At 49.5% G+C, this 20,795-nt stretch overlaps 1 protein-coding gene across 1 annotated transcript in view; it reads right to left on the minus strand.

Moving 5' to 3' along the window:
• AOAH (acyloxyacyl hydrolase) overlaps nucleotides 1-18,203 on the minus strand; it is a 119,176-nt gene extending 100,973 nt beyond the window's left edge. The window contains exons 1-2 of the mRNA XM_066239870.1: nucleotides 17,688-18,203; nucleotides 4,834-4,929 (exon numbers count right to left, since the gene is read on the minus strand). Coding sequence (XP_066095967.1) covers nucleotides 4,834-4,929; nucleotides 17,688-17,814 — 223 coding nt within the window. The 5' untranslated portion in view covers nucleotides 17,815-18,203. The remainder of the gene's footprint in view (nucleotides 1-4,833; nucleotides 4,930-17,687) is intronic.
• Nucleotides 18,204-20,795: the final 2,592 nt, after the last annotated feature.

Consider the following 20,795-nt stretch of genomic DNA (forward strand, 5'->3'; position numbering starts at 1 on the left):
AAGGTAAGTAAAGAAGATTCAAAGTATGAATAATAAAAATCCCCGCAGAAGAAAACCATGTTAAGGAAAGTGAGCAAATACTAAAAGCTTTCTTGAAATTATTTTTAAAAAAATGTATTCGGAGCCCCCTGTGGAGAGAGTACATTGCATGGCTCAGAGCATCAACATAGGACAGCTACCACTACGACATACCCTAGTTAGCTGGCTGAATTTCACAGAAGAAAGGAAAAAAGAAAATCCTTTGAACTTCTAGGCAAAAAAATAGACTTATAAAGAAAAAGAAAATTAGGTTATCATTAGGTGTTTTTTTTTTTTTTAACAACGTATTTAAGATACTTAGGGAAAGAGATGTAGGTGCCACGGATTTTTATATCTAGAAAAACATTGACTTTCAAGTATAAAGGGTGCAGACCGCTGGTTATCAAACAGGCAAGAAATTCAGGGAATATTTCCCATGAGTCTTTCCTGAGGAATGAGCTCGAGACAACAACTCAACTAGACAGACACCCTCCCAAGGGCTGATGGTGAGCATCAATCACAGAGCGGCTGAGGAAACCCACGTGAAATGAGAAGGAAGGGGAATGGGTATTGCATGTAAATGGCTGTACGCTCAGATAATGTAGTGCGATGATTAAATAAGAAACGGGGAAAGCACGGGCAGAAAACAACTTTAACTGCTCTCAATGATTATAAACCGTATTAATGGCGGGTAGTATTAGGATTGATTTTCCGAGACTGTTCTATGTGCAATGAGGGATAGGTAAATGAGTAATTACAGTCTATTTTAATTCTATCAATCCCTTTGTCCTTGAGAATGAAGAGTTAAGAGTGTGGAATGCAGCTAGCTGATAACAGCTCTGTAGAGAAGAGATTAAGAAAAAAAATCCAGTAGTCCTGAGTTTGAAGTGTCAGTATGAACTCATTAGAAATTTTGTTTTAAAATTATATATGTAGATGTATATATGTGTATGTCTATGAGTGTCTACTGAAGAGGTTGTAAAGCCAGTATCCACGGTCACCATCACAGCAGCCTGGCCCATGCAGGTTTGCATTGGATTCGGACAGTCGGTAAAGAAACAACGGAGCCAAGAACTGGTGGGCCATCATCTTTAATCCTAGCTTGCACCCGGCGGGCAAGTAAAAACACACACTGGGTTCCAAAACCCACTCACATTCAGTGCTCACAAAGCTACTGACTTATCCAAGTTTCCTAGAATCAAAGGTGTCTCCCTCACCAGACTTATTCACCTCTGTTCCCCATCTCCTTCCTTCTCTCTGCACAAACTCTGCACAAACTGGCTTCTTACTCAACACTCAACCATCTTGGCTGCCTCTCCTGGTCTCCTCCACATGGCCTTTCTCTGCTCTCTCCTCTAATGCTAATCTCAGGAACCGAGAGAGAGCAAGCTCCCAGTCTGCCCCACTTTATAGTGTAGAAATCCAAACCTTTAATCCAATATACAAACAAAGAAGTCTCTGACACAAAGTCACTTATCTGAGGCATAATGGGATTCCTCGTGAGAGTGCACCACCCCACATCAAAAAGGGTGGGAAAGGCTTAGTCTTAAAGCTAAGCCTTAGGCTATAAGAATCCTGCCTGTTTACAGCCTGTCACCCACACCCAATGCAAACTATAAGCGAGCAAACATATATATCATATTACAAACTTATTTGACCAACAGAGGCCTAGGAGGAATGATCAGCTGGATAGAGTGAGTATTTCTAGGCACCTAGATTATGGCCTTACAATACTATTTCCCACCTAAAGAAAACGGGGCTTCTAAGAGAAATGACTGACTTCCAGCCATACACATAAGACAGGGTTGGAACATGATGTCATACTTGTTAGTGAGGAAGCTGGCAGGAGTTACTGAGGCTCATGTCATGTTACTTAGGCTCTGGTCAAAGTTGGGACAATTTGAGCTTCCAAAGGATGATCATTGAAATAGACTCAAACTCATCAAATATGTACAAAATCATGAGTTCATAATGACATTTTAAATAAGGCTAATTTCTTTGGAATGATAATAGAAAGGCAATGAATTGTTTGAAAACTGGCAAATCAAGCAAAAGAATGAATTATTTATCCTGCCACTCTCAGTAACAGTACGCTTAAGGACTGTGGGAAGAGTGTCTTTGAAATATGATGATGAGGGGAGGAATTGTCTCTCATGTACTTCAATTGCTAAATGAAATATAAATGATAGATTAAAACAGCACCGTTTTGCAACACCCCCCCTACCCCCCCCACCCCCGCACTAATAGGTCTGGTCATTGAGTGTCAACAGCTGCTAACATCACAAAAAGAGAAAAAAGAAAGCCACTTATGATGGCCTCCTGATGAATGAAAACACCAGCACTCACAGTCCTGCCATAGAAATCAAACTGGAGTCTGATCCAGCCTGTGGGCCAGCCACCAATTTTCAGGAGACACAGAACACAGAGAAAGGGGTTCAATTACACCTCACGGGTGCGATCAGCAAAATCCAGACTGGGGGAAATGCTTCAAGGCAAATTCCACAGCTGAATTACAAGGAAACTGAAGGGAGGGAAAGGAAATGCGTAGATCAAAATAGACTTAAAAGACACATCCAAACATTTAAAACTGGTCAGGACAGGACTGTGATGTCTGGGCATGCTGACTTGGGGGTAACACTGTAAAGCAATGCAAAGCCATGATTGCTGCACAATGCAGGGCATTGCTCTATGAGGGGGAAGGAGGATTTCTGGTGGGGCGGGGCTTCCGGAATGGCTATGTAGCTATTCTTTCTTGACCCGAGCTATATGTACAAGGGTGTTAAAAGCATACATTTATCTTGTGTCATTTTCTACATTTGTTTTTTTTTTACCAGAAAAGGTTTAAAAAATCGCCCACTGAACAATACTATACATGAGGTATGGAGTCATTCAAGTGACTTAATGAGGTAGGCAGGAGAAATAATCAAGCCTGACTTAATGAGGGCAATACCCATTAAGTTCACGTGTGCACTTTTTTTCCAGAGAGGTAAGAGAATGGAATTGGCAGTGGGGGAGACCAGAGGATGTTCCAGGGTTAGCTGCCAGGCCACAGCTCAACAGAGAAGGACCTGATGGAACGGACCTCTCAGCAAGGGTCCATCTGGGAAACAGTAAATACATGGGTTTGTATTTTATCTTCTCTCCGGGTTTACTTTTTATTTTATTTCTTTTTTGTATTTTTCTGAAGTTGGAAAGAGGGAGGCAGTCAGAAAGACTCCCGCATGCGCCCGACTGAGATCCACTCAGCATGCCCACCAGGGGGCGATGCTCTGCTGCAATCAGAGACATTCTAGTGCCTGAGGCAGAGGCCACAGAGCCATCCTCAGCGCCTGGGCCAACTTTGCTCCAATGGAGCCTTGGCTGCGGGAGGGGAAGAGAGAGACAGAGAGGAAGGAGAGGGGGAGGGGTGGAGGAGCAGATGGGCGCTTCTCCTGTGTGCCCTGGCCGGGAATCAAACCCGGGACTCCTGCACACCAGGCCAACACTCTACCACTGAGCCAACCGGCCAGGGCTATTTTTTTAATTTAAAATATTTAACTTGTGAGTGCCTATCGCAGGGGTCCCCAAACTAGGCCCGCAGGCTGCATGTGGCCCCCTAAGGCCATTTATCCGCCCCTGCTGCACTTCCGGAAAGGGCACCTCTTTCATTGGTGGTCAGTGAATACTGTATGTGGTGGTGCCCCAAACAGTGGTGTCGCTCACGTACAGTACTACTTCTGATATGCGGGACGCACGTGTCACGGCTCCGGAAGTGCGTCATATCACTTGTTACGGCTAGCAGTGACAAATATGGAACCGGACATTGACCATCTCATTAGCCAAAAGCAGGCCCATAGTTCCCATTGAAATACTGGTCATTTTGTTGATTTAAATGTACTTGTTCTTTATTTTAAATATTGTATTTGTTCCCGTTTTGTTTTTTTACTTTAAAATAAGATATGTGCAGTGTGCATAGGGATTTGTTCATAGTTTTTTTTTATAGTCCGGCCCTCCAACAGTCTGAGGGACAGTGAACTGACCCCCTGTGTGAAAAGTTTGGGGACCCCTAGCGTATCGGGACCACATGCAATAAATTCTCTGAAACGGTTTGGTGCACATGGCACAGCACGCTCAATAAATCAAAGACACGGTCACCCTTAGTCCAACTCCCTTACTTAGGAGAAATAAAGTGGGCATCCTTGATGAATTAGTTCCTTCACATCAAATCAATGAAAATCTGACTCTCAAGAAAGTTGGTTCATCGTGACTATTCACCTAACAGTATCTTTAAGGGATAAAAGAATATTTTCTGTCTGCTGAGATTGAAAAGCAAATCCATGACTTGTTGAAACCACCAATCAGCTCCTTCTTTTGCAGGACACGGTAGGCAATTTATTGAGATGCAGTTCCAATCAATGGAACGTCCTCAGGTTATTTTCGCATTTAGGGTTTTGAGATCAGTTGTTTCCTCAGCCCGAAGCTTCATGTTGGGGTTGTGCATGCATCTGGGTACGTGTCTGTGGCCAAACTAACAAAAGTTATTGAAAACTATTTATCATTTTGACCATGATGATATGAGAACCTTGATTGACCGCCATTAACCTACCAGGACGGAAAAATGAATGTCAGGGGATAAAACGGACTAGAGCGGTTTTCTTGTGTTTGCTTTGATTTCTATGAGCCCCGTAGGGGTGTCAGTTTACAGCGACGATCATCAGATTCTCCTTCACACAAGGACGTGTAGGCTGTAAACTCACTCCTGACGCGCCATGAGTGATGACTCGTGAGTGAGGAGGAAGAGGAGCCCCTCCGCCGCGAGACCCTCTCTGTGCTCACCGGGCAGGTAGTCGCACAGCCTCTTCATGGACGCCTGGACCGTGGAGTTGTGGACTTGAGCCAGCTGTTCGATCACAGACACCACCACCACACACGCTGCAAGAGAGAAGACCATGTCAGCAGTGTCGCACGGGAAACTGTGCTGGAGTCGGGTGAGGGGGGGGAAGAAGGGAAAGGCATGTGTCCTCGAGAACACCCACTCTGTGGAACAGAACATTTATTTATTTATTTATTTATTTATTTATTTATTTATTTGTATTTTTCTGAAGCTGGAAACGGGGAGAGACAGTCAGACAGACTCCTGCATGCGCCCGACCGGGATCCACCCGGCACGCCCACCAGGGGGCGACACTCTGCCCACCAGGGGGCGATGCTCTGCCCCTCCGGGGCATCACTCTGCCGTGACCAGAGCCACTCTAGCGCCTGGGGCAGAGGCCAAGGAGCCATCCCCAGCGCCCGGGCCATCCTTGCTCCAATGGAGCCTTGGCTGCGGGAGGGGAAGAGAGAGACAGAGAGGAAGGAGGAGGAGGGTGGAGAAGCAAATGGGCACTTCTCCCATGTGCCCCGGCCGGGAATCAAACCCGGGTCCCCTGGCGTCAGCACGCCAGGCTGACGCTCTACCGTTGAGCCAACCGGCCAGGGCCAGAACATTTATTTTTATTTAGCTATTTATTTTTGCCATTCACCTTTTAAAATCTAGCGCGAGCACACTTCACTGCAGTTTGTTGTGACTTGTGAAGTGTGGCAAGAAGATTGTGCGTTTGGGGTCAGAGAAACTGGCGGTCAGCCTCGTTCTGCCACTTGTACAGTTCTGGGACCTTAGGGAGGTCAACGCATCTCGCTTTATTTCCGTTGCTTTGGATCTCAGGGGAGGAAGACGTCACTTGAAGGACATTGTTGCAAGGATCGAGTCTTGCGCTGAAATCTTGGGCTTACCACCCAGCCTTTCTGAGCTTTGGTTTCCTCACTAAATGAGGTCAGAGCACAACCGAATGTGCCTTTGGAGTCACATCGCTATTATAAGATATCATTTAACTTCGCGGCGACACAGCTCACTGCCTGAAAGCGTGGACTCATATAGTAAGCAAGGAACCTTGGATTAAGTGAGAAATATATATATTCCTTCAGCTACCGTGATATCTGACAAGTGTAAAGACCCAGAATTGCTGGGCTGAAACTCCTGGAAGTTTCGATCACTAGCCTTGATCTCCTGAACTGGTGGGGAAGCCCCAAGCGGAGGGGAGTCTTTCTTCTCTATACAAGGGGCTGGTCGATCAAAGCTCAGGAAGTCTGTGTGAGGAGAGTTGCAGCCTCACTAAGACAAGAGGAACAGCGCTGATTAGCAGAGGCTGGTTTCCAAGGAGGCAAAAGAATGCTTACACCCGAAATGAGGTTCCGGGGTGCCTGGCTCAGCAGTCAGCTCACGATTATCCATCTGCTCAAGGAGCCGGAGACCTGAATTCACACGCAAGGTGTCATTAAAACCAAATTTCCACCAGGACTCCTTGAGGGATGATGGCGGGTAACAGATGTGAATAGTACCCTTGGGCATCGCTAGACAGAAAGAAATAAAACCTTCTGAAAAATGAGGGCTTTTGCCAGTGAAGATTGAGCGACTTCCACCTTCCGAGACTCTGAAGCATCTGATGAGGCTTTGGCAACAATGGTTTTGTGCCCTCCGACAGAGCTGGGCAGACCTGGGCTTATCGGACCAAGAGAGCGTACAATCTTTTTTTTTTTTTTTTTTTTTTTTGTATTTTTCTGAAGCTGGAAACGGGGAGAGACAGTCAGACAGACTCCCGCATGCGCCCGACCGGGATCCACCCGGCACGCCCACCAGGGGCGACGCTCTGCCCACCAGGGGGTGATGCTCTGCCCCTCTGGGGTGTCGCTCTGCCGCGACCAGAGCCACTCTAGCGCCTGGGGCAGAGGCCAAGGAGCCATCCCCAGCGCCCGGGCCATCTTTGCTCCAATGGAGCCTCGGCTGCGGGAGGGGAAGAGAGAGACAGAGAGGAAGGAGGGGGGGGGTGGAGAAGCAAATGGGCACTTCTCCTATGTGCCCTGGCCGGGAATCGAACCTGGGTCCCCCGCACGCCAGGCCAATGCTCTACCGCTGAGCCAACCGGCCAGGGCCAAGAGCGTACAATCTTGAGAATGACAGCCCCCTGCTCTGACGGCTGGGGCATTTATCAATGTCAGCTATCGAGGCCGATTAGGTGTGCTCTTAACCTAATCCGTGCTTTGAGGATTTTATTACCTTGCAATGAATTTAGTAGCTGATACTCATTAGCACTTGATGGTCTAGAAAGCATTTTCATGTATATTTTATTAAAAAAAAATTTTTTTTTTTTAAATAGAGAAGCCATGCAAGCTCATTTTGGAAAATTTAAAAAAATATTATCTCTAGAACAGCATAAGACAGAAAAGCATCCCTCAAATCATCCAGAGATAAACCAACTTCATTTTTTATTTTAAATACATAAAAAAATATGATATATGTAATATTTGGGAATATTTTCAACACCGGTAATGCATTTTTTACAGCCTGACTTATGTCTCTGCTAATTGCTTGTTGAGTTAGGTGGCGCTAAATAAATTTTAACAGCAATTGAAAAACAATTAGAAATAATTATGTTGCAGTGTGATAAGCGTTTGCTGTGTGGTGTCGTTGAGAAGGGGGAGGCTTTAGAAAACAATAAATTATGTTGGCTCAGTCACAGGCACCTGGAGTGACTTTGAACAAGTTGCCTACCCTTCTGGAAGTCACGTTTAAGAGTTTAGAGTTATGGCCCTGGCCGGTTGGCTCAGCGGTAGACCGTCGGTCTGGCGTGCGGGGGACCCGGGTTCGATTCCCGGCCAGGGCACATAGGAGAAGTGCCCATTTGCTTCTCCACCCCCCCCCTTCCTCTCTGTCTCTCTCTTCCTCTCCCACAGCCAAGGCTCCATTGGAGCAAAGATGGCCCAGGCGCTGGGGATGGCTCCTTGGCCTCTGCCCCAGGCGCTAGAGTGGCTCTGGTCGGGGCAGAGCATCGCCCCTGGCGGGCAGAGCATCGCCCTCCAGTCGGGCGCATGCGGGAGTCTGTCTGACTGTCTCTCCCCGTTTCCAGCTTCAGAAGAAAAAAAAGTTTAGAGTTAGATTATCAGTTGCTCGAGGGCAGGAACGGAGCCTTCCTCTCTCTGGGTACCTGACATCGGGCCGTTTGGGTTTGGAGCAGGGGGACAAGAGATGCTTGCTGACTGACAGTGAGCTAACGGGAGGGGCAGCCACCCGAGTGACACTTCCCTTGTTGGTGGTTGTGCCCTGGCTCAGTCATCTCACCGACAATGTTGTTTGCTCTCTGTTCCAGCCTCATCACAGGATGTGGCTCCGCTGCTCGTTCTGGTGTGAAGCCACCAGTGCCCTTTCCTGAGTCAAACAGCGGGTTCTGCAGCCCATGGTCCCTCCACGCGGCTCAGGATCAAAGAAGAACACGGTGGGGGGCAGGACTGAGATCTCGCGAGGCCATCGTGCCACGTGGCGTCTGGTCAGTGAGCCGCGGCGCTGGACACTGGGAGTGGACTTGGAGCACCGCGGGGGTGGGGCTCGGGAAAGAAGAGTTGGAGAACTGGCCCAGACAGCAAGCAGGGGAGATGCCCCTGCAGGTCATGCCTGAGACTGAGCTGTGGATTCTATGATTTTCTATGCCTTCTTAGAAATGGCAGAAAGCCGTGATTGCTCCAGACCTGGCTCACTGCAGTTTTCAGTTATCAGAAAACGTCCAGCATGCACCTTCAAAGGCAGCAAACGACGAAGACCCTGGATGGTCTGAGTGGCCGAGGGGAACAGGAGTATTCGGGACGCACCTGAATAGGGGACACACTGTCAGGCAGGATAAATACTTTTCCAATGAATAAGGTCAGGGAGCACCTTGGGGTGAATATAGACCTGATGTCATTTTCTTGTTCAAATAAAGTGACCAAGGAAGCACATGAAGATCATTGTGGAGTGTTGTGTTGACTCAGTTTCCCTAAAGCAACCAGTCTTTGAGACGACAAATATGTATTTGGAGGGACCCCAAATAAGCAACTTTTACTTCACTTGGACGAACCCCATATTCCGTAAGGAACTCATTTTATTTCCCCACCCCCACCCCCGCTGAAAGGCTCTGTGTTTTCCTGTGCGCTGGTTTTGACTCTCCCCCTCCTTCGCCTCAAACTCCAGTGAAACCTCCCCTTCTTCCCCCAATTCACAGCATCCTCCTCCCCATTGCGCGAAGTCCCAGCCTCATTACCCAGGACCGGTGTCAATGCTACTCTGACTTCAGCCCCCCACCCCCACCCCAGACATCGCCCGCCCTGACGGCACAGTTAATGACCCATCCATCCGCTCTGTGGCTTAGCTCCACACTTCGTAAGTACTTACGTGAGCTCAGCACACACTCACTGAATGGAGGAGGGAGCCGGAGCAGTCCTGGGAAACACCCTCTATCCCTGTGGAGAAGGGGACCACTCCTTTACAGAGACACCCACGAGGAAGAATACCTATGGAAGGCTAGATGTATCACAGGAAAAATGCTGCCAGTTCCTGTCTTTTCCTTCTCGTTGTGGCAAAAGTCACATACAATATTCCGAGACGTCAGAGAAGCCTTCTAAGACTGGCTTTATCAAAGGACGCATGCATTCCGCCTACAGTACCGAGCACCTGTTCTTGACAGGAAACTCTAACTCCGTTGGAGCCCGGATGAAGAGAGCTTGTGACCCCTGTCCATGGAAAGCTCACAGTATAGTTTCCAAACCTCCATCAGCTGGATGGGAAAGAGTGAGAACCAGTCAACTGTTTGGTGAGATGTGACTTTGGGAGAAAAGGCATTCTCAGGAGAGAAACGAGATTGGCGGCCAGGAGGAACGCGGTGTCTTTCTCCGTATTTTTCACAACTTAATTAGTAGTAAGTTTTCTTTCTCATTGGGACCTAAAATAACCATTTCTTACAGCAAGTGGCACGGTAGATAGACGTGGTGAGGTCTGAGACTTGGAAATCCACTGTTGGTTCAATGTGGCAACAGGTTTGGGTGAACGTGGAACATCAGGGACTCTTCACGGGTTTTCCTTGAGCAGGCTCCCTTCTCGGGGTCCCCAGTTGGTCACTCACTGTTCCCGTCCCCTGAAAACTCAACACCAGCATCTTGTTTTAATGCGCGGAGGCTTGGAAGGGTGAGTACACTGAGCACCGTGCTGCCGGGGACCAGCCTGTCGTCCTTTGTATAATATTTAAAGATTGAGGCTTTTCTTGCGCTCAGAAGAATCCTGCCAAGAATTCTTCTGGCTTTCCTGGCTCCTTAGCAGTGCTGGCTAAAATGGGAAATCATTAGATAGATCGAAAGGAGCCCAAAAGAACAGTCAGCTGTCTCTGGACATCAGATGAATCTCGGTACTGTCATTACTCCACCAAGCGAACAGTTATTACAGACAATCTAAAGGACCCTGGGGGGAAAGCAGGTAATGGGGCTGGAAATACGGAAGCGCCCAGGTTGGGCTCAGCTTTGATTTGAGTTCTGCTCTCTCCCTTGCTCGTCTCCGCCCATTTCCAATGAGATCTCCTCCTCCTCCCCACGGACTGTTAATTTAGGGTCCGCAGTGAGGTCTGTCCCGAATCCCTGAGCGGCCAGAATGGAGAAATTGACTTTGCTATTGCTTTCTAATAAGAGGTTGCACTGCCTTGACAAGACAAAAGAATGTTTCCCCTTGGAGGGACGACGCCTGGGCAGAGCAATTTCTCCATTACAGGCTCTTCTCCGGCTGCTAATGAAAGGTCCAGCTCTGCTAAAGCGAGTTTACCCAAGCGACTGTTCATTTAGGGAGTGAGGACGGCGGGTGAGAGCCGGGTGTTTTGCTCAGCGGTCACCATCTGAAATGTCACGTATGGGACGGCTCTTCTCGCCCCGGCACCTGAACATAATGAGCGTAATAGAAACTGACACTCCTGCTACGGTCGGGAGAGAAGCCGATGGGCCCACGTCAAAACACCTGCCGCGAAGACCTTCTTCTGGGCACACACCTCTCAGGTAGGCTGCAGACTGGGCCTCGGAATCCTTTTGAAGCGAAACAGAACCCTTGGAACTGTAATTAGAATTGTATCTGCGCTGGCTGGAAAGGCCGCCAGCCGCAGAGAGCGGTCTATTAGATTTCTCATTTGTCCGGAGCCCACGTTTCATTGAAAAGCTTTCAAAGCACTTGGCAGTTGTGAGAGCCAGTCTCAGTGTGGCTACGCTTCCTTTTTGACCCTGAGTCAAAGCATAAATAATTCATCACAGGGCTGAGCGTGTACTTTACGGTTTTCCAAGTGTTTTGCATACATTGACATCTCGTTCAACTTTCACGGAGATGGAAGAATCATCGCTGGCATTGTACAGACCAGGAAGCGGAGGGGGCCGAGAGAGGGCTAGGGCATGGGAGCGGGGGCTGGGACTCCGTACGTTTTGAGTGAGTCCCGTCTAGATGCTGGCACTGTGCCGACTCTGAGCACGTGCCGAGAATAAACCGATATGGTTCCTGTCCCTTTAGAGAGGGCGTGCTATTAGGAAACAGTGATCGTCTGTAAGCAAACACAATTATATCAGTAATTTTAGGTTCTGTGACTGGAAGGGACAGGCTGAAGTAGCAGAGGGCAATGAGGGTGGGGTGGTATAAACCTTCTGAGCTAGAGCCGACGCAGGAGGCTAACCTGGGAGAATACATCCACAGAAAAATGGCTGATATAACGGAAAGGAGAAAGCAGGGTGAGGAACAGCCTTTGTAGGCAAGGGGGAGTTAGTACCCACTGGGAGGTAATGAAGCTGGTGCCAAAACCCAGTGGTGAGAGATGAGGTCCAGGGGTAGGTGGAGGCCGGGACGTGGGCTGTGGAGAGAGCGGAAGGGGCGGGAATTTATCCTGAGAGCCGTAGGAAGTCACGGGTGGTCTGGTGGAGGGGGCTGCTTCCATCTGACCTGTGACTTTAAAAGATCATGGTGGCCGTCATGGGAGAGAAGAGCTTCAGGGACAAAGGTGGGAGCAGGGAGATGAATTAGGAGACTGTTTTGGTCCTGGAGAAGGATGAAGGCGTGTTGGCTAGAGTAATGTGTGGCAGTGGGGACAGAGGGGAAGGGACAGGCTAGGGACCTGTTGTGGAGGTTGGCCCGCTGGGACTTGTTAATGAGGTGATGAGAAGACGTCTGAAGACCAGTGAGGATCAGGATGACTGTTTTGTTTCTGCTCTGGGTACGGGTTTTGGAGCCACACCGCGCCTGGATTGGGGTCCCCGCATCCCTGTGGGACCAGCGTGAGTTTGTCAAGCATGTCCCCTCTGCAGTGTCCCTTCACAAACACCTAAATTCTGTTCCCAGATTTCCCTGGTTGGGTGGGAGCAGAGGACAGGGCTTTCTGTTTTGGCATTTTAATCGACAGCCATCATGCCAGGCCTTTCTCGTGCGGGTGAGCAGAACAGGAAAGAAGAAAGGAGAGTATGAAAGTCATCACCTAAAACGATCCAGCTTCCAGCCTTGTTGCCCTGCGATGTTGGTTCTCAGCCAGAGACGGAAGCCCCGTCCAGGTATGAACCCCGCCCCTTCGCCCTGTCCCCTGGCCTTGAGCACGTGCCTCCCAATGGTCAGTTTCCCTCTCACCTGCTGAGTCCACCATCAGCAAAGATATATTCTCCTAAAACTCTTTTTAAAGTAGAAGAGTACTTTTAAAGTAGTACTCCTTTTTTTTTTTTTTTTTTCTGAAGCGGAAACAGGGAGACAGTCAGACAGACTCCTGCATGAGCCTGACCGGGACCCACCTGCATGCCCACCAGGGGGCGATGCTCTGCCCCTCCGGGGCGTTGCTTTGTCACGACCAGAGCCACTCTAGCGCCTGGGGCAGAGGCCAAGGAGCCATCCCCAGCGCCTGGGCCATCTTTTGCTCCAATGGAGCCTCGGCTGCGGGAGGGGAAGAGAGAGACAGAGAGGAAGGAGAGGGGGAGGGGTGGAGAAGCAGATGGGTACTTCTCCTGTGTGCCCTGGTTGGGAATCGAACCTGGGACTTCCGCACGCCAGGCCAACACTCTACCACCAAGCCCACCGGCCAGGGCCAAAGTAGTACTCTTTAAAAAAAAACAAACCCCAAAGACATGTACTATCAACAATGGTTTAATTGTTTCCTATGGTTGAATTTCTTAAAATTGTAGGTATCTGGTATTGTCACTACATTTGGGAAGATTGGACTCTGTGGCCTCATCCAACCACCACTTGGAACTTCGTCTTTCTGAGAAAATGCTCAGTGAGTTCCAAACTGCTAACTCTCCCAGGAACACGGGCAACGAGTGAGGCGGTGTATCGGACTCCTGCGGGTGAGCACAGAGCCGGGGGCATCCCGGGGGGGGGGGGAGGCAGGACACACGCAAGGGTGGTGAGCGGCAATGGGCTGGCTGTGCTGAGAGAGGCAGGGCGGGGACCTCGGCCTGTTTTGAAATACACAGAACATCAATGATAAAGAAACGAGAGCAAAGACACCAAGGGCCACTGCATCCTGTTCTTCATGCAACGCATACCTGTGAGCATCTCCTATCTGCTCAGGAGCTTGAGGAGACAGAGGTGAACGAGAGAAGTCACCGGCCCTTAGGAAAGACTGATGTCTATCTAGAGCAGCGGTTCTCAACCTGTGGGTCGCGACCCCGGCGGGAGTCGCCTAAAGCCATCGGAAAATACATAATGCATATCAGGTATTTACATTCCGAATCATAACTGTAGCAAAATTACAGTTATGAAGTAGCCACCAAAATTATTTTTTGGTTTGGGGTCACCGCAACATGAGGAACTGTATTGCGGGGTCACGGCATTAGAAAGGTTGAGAACCACTGATCTGGTCACTGCCACCTGTATACGTGCTGCGGTCCAGGGACCTGTCAGAGCTTTGGGGCCACAGCGGAGGAAGAAGAAACTGAACTCTGCCCTGGGGGACCAGGGACAGCCTCCTGGATGGGCTGAGTGGGGAGGAATGGGAATGGACCTCTTTTGACAGAAAAAGACAGGAAAAGCCTTTAGGAAGAGAGCAGGAGCATTTTTTAAAGATCTGCAGGTGAGAATGGAAGAGTTCGCCAAGGCTGGAGCCCATGGTCTGTGGGAAGAGCAGAGCGAGAGGGGGAGGAAGGGGCCAGGCTGTGAGGAGCCTTGCTGGGCGGACTGCCGAGCACTGGCTCCAGGCTGGGGGGTCCGGAGTGCAGTCCAGCGGCTTTCCAGCGCCTTGCTCCATATCCCCTAACAAATTCCCCTTCCGCACTTTAATGAGTGTTGAAATATTATCAATAGATATCAATTTAAATACCTGCAAAGGGCATATAATTCCAGGCAGATTGTAAACATAATAGAACTAAAGCATTGCTCGTCTCTATCTATTTAAAGAAATCTAAATACAATTGTGATTTATACTTCTTATCCACTTAAACAATATGTGATTAAATTCTTCTTACACAGTGAGAAATTTAAGTTGATAATTTCTCTCCTTGAATTCATGTTTCAATGCAAAGTTGACTTCCTTGCCTTTTCCTTCAGTTATTGAATTTTACCCCAATGTAATATACTTTTATCATTGAAAGTATTTTATTGACCAGATTAATACACTTCTTAACATTAAAAACGGCTATAAAATTCAAGTAAAAAATTTAATTTCCTGTTAATGCAACATCTAAGTATTAAAAAAGTCTTCCAGATAGAGTTTTCTTTGTTAATAAAATGAACTTATCTAAAGGATTGCTAATTTGATAAACAATTCTTAAATAACAAAGGTAAATTTTGAAATTGCATCTCTCTCTCTCTCTCTCTTTTTTTTTTTATCATTAAGTGAAAAGCGCGGAGGCAGAGAGACGACTCCCGCCTGTGCCCTGACTGGGATCCACCCAGCAAGTCCCCTATGGGGCGATGCTCTGCCCATCTGGGGCTGTTGCTTTGTCACTTGGCAACTGAGCTACTTTAACACCTGAAGTGAGGCCATGGTGCCATCCTCAGTGCCCAGGGCCAACTTGCTTGAATGAGCCATGGCTGTGGGAGGAGAAAGTGGGGGGAGAGAGAGAGAAAGAAAGAGAGAGAGAGAGAGAGAGAGAAAAGGGGGAGTGGGAGGGGTGGAGAAGCAGATGGTCACTTCTCCTGGGTGCCCTGACTGGGAATCGAACCAGGGACTTTCACACACCAGGCTGGTGCTCTACTGCAGAGCCAACTGGCCAGGGTTGAAATTGCATCTCTTAATGAGATGGTTAGGCCTTTGTAATTTAGTGCCTATATCCGTTGAAAACATTACTTATGAATAAGTAATGTAAAGTGACAAGGTTCAGGATCATGTCTATTCCTATTTTTCCTTTTAAAAACTAAGTGACAAGGAAACACATTTACTTAAGTCAGTAAATGGGAACAAAAGGACTTTTGATATAGCAATGTCACTTAATTCATTAACTCCCCCGTTAAATGTCAAAAATATTAGCGTGGTCTGTCATTGACAATTACTTCCAACGATCTCTCGGTTGACAATTCTATCAAGTCCCCGTTCCCACTGTGTGGAAAGCGAAAAACACTTGTTACCCCGTCGCTTTGTCAATTTCCAGGAAACAGAGAAAAGGATTTGCTAAGCCTTATCTTTTAATTCTGTCTGTTACAAATTTCCCTCCGAGAGACCTTGTTAAAACCTATTATACTCAGGGGGAAAAAGAATTGGAAAGTTGAGCCATGGCTCTTTTCAATACACTTTTACCTGACAACGTGATAAGTCAAGTCTTTCATCTCGACGCAGGCTTCGTCTATATTTTTGCTGACTGTTGAATCTGCAGGATCAGTTCATTTAAGTGATGAAAAATGTCCTTCCATATAAACCTCGATGGCAAAGTCAGATCTTAAGACACGTTAAGTGGCGAAATGATGGAGTATTTTCCCGATTGGCGGCAGTGTTGGCTTATGACCAAGTGCTCGGTTACAGAGGAGTAGAAAGAGTCAAATTTCTGTATGTATAGATCACGGTCATAAATTTTCAGTCTTCTCTGCGGGCTGTGTTTCTACCTTTCTTTTTTTTTTTTTTTTTTTTGTATTTTTCTGAAGCTGGAAACCGGGAGAGACAGTCAGACAGACTCCCACATGCGCCCGACCGGGATCCACCCGGCACGCCCACCAGGGGCGACGCTCTGCCCACCAGGGGGCGATGTTCTGCCCCTCTGGGGCGTCGCTCTGCCATGACCAGAGCCACTCTAGCGCCTGGGGCAGAGGCCAAGGAGCCATCCCCAGCGCCCGGGCCATCTTTGCTCCAATGGAGCCTTGGCTGCGGAAGGGGAAGAGAGAGACAAAGAGGAAGGAGAGGGGGAGGGGTGGAGAAGCAAATGGGCGCTTCTCCTATGTGCCCTGGCCGGGAATCGAACCCGGGTCCCCCGCACACCAGGCGACGCTCTACCGCTGAGCCAACCTGCCAGGACCTCTACCTTTCTTATTTTTGCTGGTGACACTGTCTTTTCACCGATTACATTGGCTTGAAATCATAGGACCACCTCTTTTATTATTATTATTATTATTATTATTCAAACTCTAATGTCATCTCTGATCACTCTGTGTCGGGTGTGGGGGTGGAAAGACAGGAAGGAAGAAGGGGTTTTAACTGAGTCTGAAGGCATTTTATATATATCACAAGCATGAATGAAGGGGGGGGAAAGTGTTATTCTTTAAGCTTTTGTTTAAGGCCTCCCGAGCACCAAATAGTACGGGGGTGGGGGTGGAGGGGCTCGCTAGACTCATTTAAATGTCAAGGACTTAAGAACTGCTAGAATTACTTGGCCCCTACATCACCCATGTAAAGAAAATGATGTTTTGTGAAATATACCGCGGCTCGTTATTGATTCTGTAACAGCTGGGAAGTGGCGAGCAGGCCCAGAAGAGTCATGTTTGCTTAGTGATCAGATGAGATGCACAGTTCAGTGCAGACGGAGTATGGTAAATTGAAAAAGGGGCCACCGGGGCTTTGAACAGCTTAGTTCCGGTCCTGGGCTGTGTTCAAGGTCATGCCCCGCAGGCCTGCTGCTTGGTTCCCACGGCAAGGGCTCCCTGCGGGACCGGAGCTGGGCTGTTTAGAATGGGGGTGCTGGCTCAGTCACTCAGTCACATCTGTGCGGCTCCTTTTGGAGTGTCTCCAGTCACAACAACCCCCCCTTCTGTGAGAGCGGGCCCTCGCTCACGACCTTGGCAGCCATGTCTCCACGGTGGAGTGTTCTCACTCCCACTGGACTCGGACTCAGTGACCCAGAGACAGCCCGGATCCTCTCTGCTGGGAAGCGGACCAGCAGCTGGAGGGAGAGCCCGTCTCTGTGTGGACTGAACTGTCCCGTGCGAACCCTGGCCTGTGAGAGCCGTCGTGGGTCCAAGGGCCTAGAGCAGTAAAACCAGCTGGTCTGCAGGGTCAGGGACGGAGAAAGCACGGGGGACAGAGAATGGGGGAGGGGTGGGCAGCATTCAGACGCAGGTGCATCTGTCCGAGTTCCACGCCCGTCATCTTTCTAGAGTGTGCTGCTGCCCACTGTCCTTCCGAAAGGGAGGTCAGAACTTCAGGCCCGCCCAGGGGGAAGAGAGTCTGACCACCAACGCAGTGGAAGACTTCTATGTCTAATTGGAACCAGCAGCTCTGCAGAGCACTCCTCTTCACACATAAGTGAGTGTAATGGGAATACTCGCTCTCAGACCCAAAAATCTTCCATATCGGCGAGGTTAGTGGTGTCTTGCCTGGAATCTTACAGCGACCGGTGTCATTAAATAGATGATTGACTACGCAAGCGAAGTTATTTGACCACATTGTTATGCCCACATAAAAAAAAAAATAAGCAAAATATTTACATACCTGCACAGGTGTGCCCATTGGAGGGTCTGGCACCGGGCCGGCCGTCGTAGGCTGGAGAGGCCGAGGTGTGCAAGGGCAGGAGGAGGAGCAGAGGAGCCACCAGAAGGACTTCCCAGGGGGACCTCATGTTGGAGCCGTGCACCGGGAGCTGGCAGCCTGGCTGCCGAAGCCACCGGTTGAGCAATACTGGCGTTGAGGCCGCAGAATGCGTCAGCCTCTCTCCCCTTCTCTTCCGTCCTCTGACACACACACACACACACACACACACACACAACCGCGCTCACGTGCACGCTTTTCAGTGAGCGGATAAAGACACAAACACTCACAGAGTCACTTGTCACTGTTGTAGGTCCCAGAGAGGAAGAGAGAGAGAGAGAGAGAGAGAGAGAGAGAGAGCCACCAGGCTCTGGGAAGAGCTGCAGGGGTCCCCAGCAGTTCTTTCTTCTGCGCTAAACACTGTCTGCCGCGGAGGGGGCAACCCAAGACTCAGCAGTGGCTGAAACGTGTACTGGTGTGCCTGCCAGCTGAGGTCAGTGACCGACCAGAAGCCTCCAGAACCCCGGGGCCGCTGGAGTCTTCCTGGGGGGTGGTGAGAAGGCACTTCCCCTTTCCTTCTTGCAAAACTAAACTGAACTAAACTGAAACTAAGACTGCAGAAAAAAAACAAAACAAAACTACACCCCCAACACACAACCCTGCAGCAAATGGGTCAGCAGCGCCCACAGAGTGGAAACGATAATTGGTCGTATTCAGAGGTTGTATGGTTTTGCTCTAAACAGCTTTACGTGGGCTCTGTTTTTGTTGCTGTTGGAGAACAGTCTGGGCAAGCAGTGATCGCCTCCAAAGAAGGGGGATTATTCCTCAGAGGGCCGGGTCTTCGCCGGGCCTTTTGTTCGGTGTGCAGAACACGAACAAGGCAGTAACGGGCAGTCCGTGTGGCTGGAGTTTAAATCTACTCGGATGAAAAACATGTGCCCAGATTGGCCAGCTCCTGTCCTCGTGGCTGTGCCCGATGCGGTTCTTTTCACTAGGATGTCGGTGTGGCTGCTCCCCCCCCCCACACACACACACACCTGGGTGAGGTCTGCATTTTTAAAAGGCTGATGTTCTGTTTTGGAGATGAGAACGGAATGGCGCTTTCCTGGAGCAAACAAGCAAACAGACCCAACGGAACCAGATCACTGATAGAGAAAAGACAGCATCGAAGAGCTTCGCTTCCTGTCGCAGGGTCCAGTCGAGTCATACGCCGTTCTCTCTGACACGATAAGGGGTCAAGCGTCACAATCTAGATAAGTGCGGGATCATGCGCTTTCTATGTGCCGCGTCTCAGCCAAGAGGAAAAGCTTATCCTAAAGTTCATGAAATGTTACGAAAGCTGTCGAACTTGGGAAAGGTCCCTCCTCCCCTCTTCTCCCTCCTCCTTCTCCCCCCTCCCTCTCCTCCTCCTCCTCCTCCTCCCCACCTCCTTTCTCTTCCTCCTCGTCTTCCCGCCTTTACGCAGAAATACCATTTTCCGTAGCAGGCAGAGTGTTAGACTTGTATTCTTTCCAGGACGTAGGAAATACCAATTTTTATTTAATCATTAGTTGAACAAACACCCGTTTGTTAGAGCTCAGAATCCGTGAGGGAGGGACCACGCACCAGAGCGTCTCCCTGCTTGGGCCCCGGCACAGGTCCGGCCAATGGACTTCATGGATGTCCTTGGTCACCGTGCGCCTGTGACTTCCTTGGGGGCTGAACTGCTGGCTCTCCAGGTCCCTGACCTTGCGACCAAGGGGAGCTCTGGATGTCACCAGGACCACCACAGGGGTCAGGACCTAGAGAAGTTCCAGAGACTTCCTGGGGAGGCAGGATTGATGGAATGACCGTGAAGACAGAAAGACCCGCCTTGGAATCGCATGCCTACTGTTGACTGCTGAGTCCTGTGTTTGGCTGGGGAGGTCAGCGCCCACGCCGCACCGTGCTCGCATATAGTGAGATAATATCTGTCTCCCGGGGCTGCTGGAAGGTCTGCACCAGACGTTGCAGCCAAACCCCAAAGCAGTGCTCCTGGCGAGAAGTGCTGAGTAGGCCAAAGCTCTGGGTGATGTCCCAGCGCAGTGTCGTAAAAACTGCACCCAGGCTGAGCCAGGCTTCCAGAAGTTTCTAAGGCACCAATGGTAGCTGCTGGTCAAGATGCAGGGAGGTGGCATGGACTGGCAGGGGCCACCTTCCAGGAGCACAGTCTCGTTGGCTAACTCGAGTCGGAGAGGAATCTTTAGCTGGCTTCCAGAAGAACATTTGGCCCAGGCCCTGGGCTTCCTGAAATTCTCCTGGTGCAGACTTAGAGCTCTGAGCAGCCTGCACACTCGCAGGGAGAGGGGAGTTTCTTGGTCAAAGGCTGCATGCATTTTTAGGCTCTTGGTCAGCTGAGGGTGAGTCCCCCTGCACACCCCCGGCTGACCTGTGCGGGACTGAGCAGGTCCCTTACCATTTCAAGAGAGGGATTCCTCAGCTGGAGGGGCATGTCAGCATCCAGCACATAGTAGGTCTTCCATAAATGGAAGAAGTGTTCACGCTTGCAGGGTGAGGGTGGCTTCCTACCGTGCAGGGTCACAGAGGGACACAGAAATCGGGAAGTGGTTTTGTTAACTGGTGCTGACGTCAGTGCACCTGTCCGTGTGCCACTAGACAAAACTTCCATCCTGTCCCCAGAGTGGAGGGCTCCTCCCATTTGCACAGGTGTCTGTCACACTGGCTGGTCCCCTTTCTCCAACAAGACTGTCTCTGTTCATTGAGCATAGATGACTAGGATCTCTGCACAACTTGCTGAAAGGCCCTGGACCCACCTACTTGCAGTTTATAACCAGTTGGACCCTGTACAATGTCCAGGACACTGCTGCCAGATGCCCCAATTCCAAGTTTCTTAAGATCTGCTTTTGGAATGAGATTTCTTCCTGGAAGCACTTGGGTCCTCACTTCCCTCAGAGAGCCCCGGCTCAGACCACAGTCTGTCTCTCTGCAGCAGAAGGCTGAGGCTTTGCAATTCCCAAATGTGTCCCCTGGTGGTCCTGCCTTGTTCCGTCTGAATTTACTTCCTAATTATTTCCTGACCTGCAGTTGGCCTCA

This window comes from Saccopteryx bilineata, chromosome 7 (assembly GCF_036850765.1).
Source record: "Saccopteryx bilineata isolate mSacBil1 chromosome 7, mSacBil1_pri_phased_curated, whole genome shotgun sequence".
Lineage (NCBI taxonomy): Eukaryota > Metazoa > Chordata > Mammalia > Chiroptera > Emballonuridae > Saccopteryx > Saccopteryx bilineata.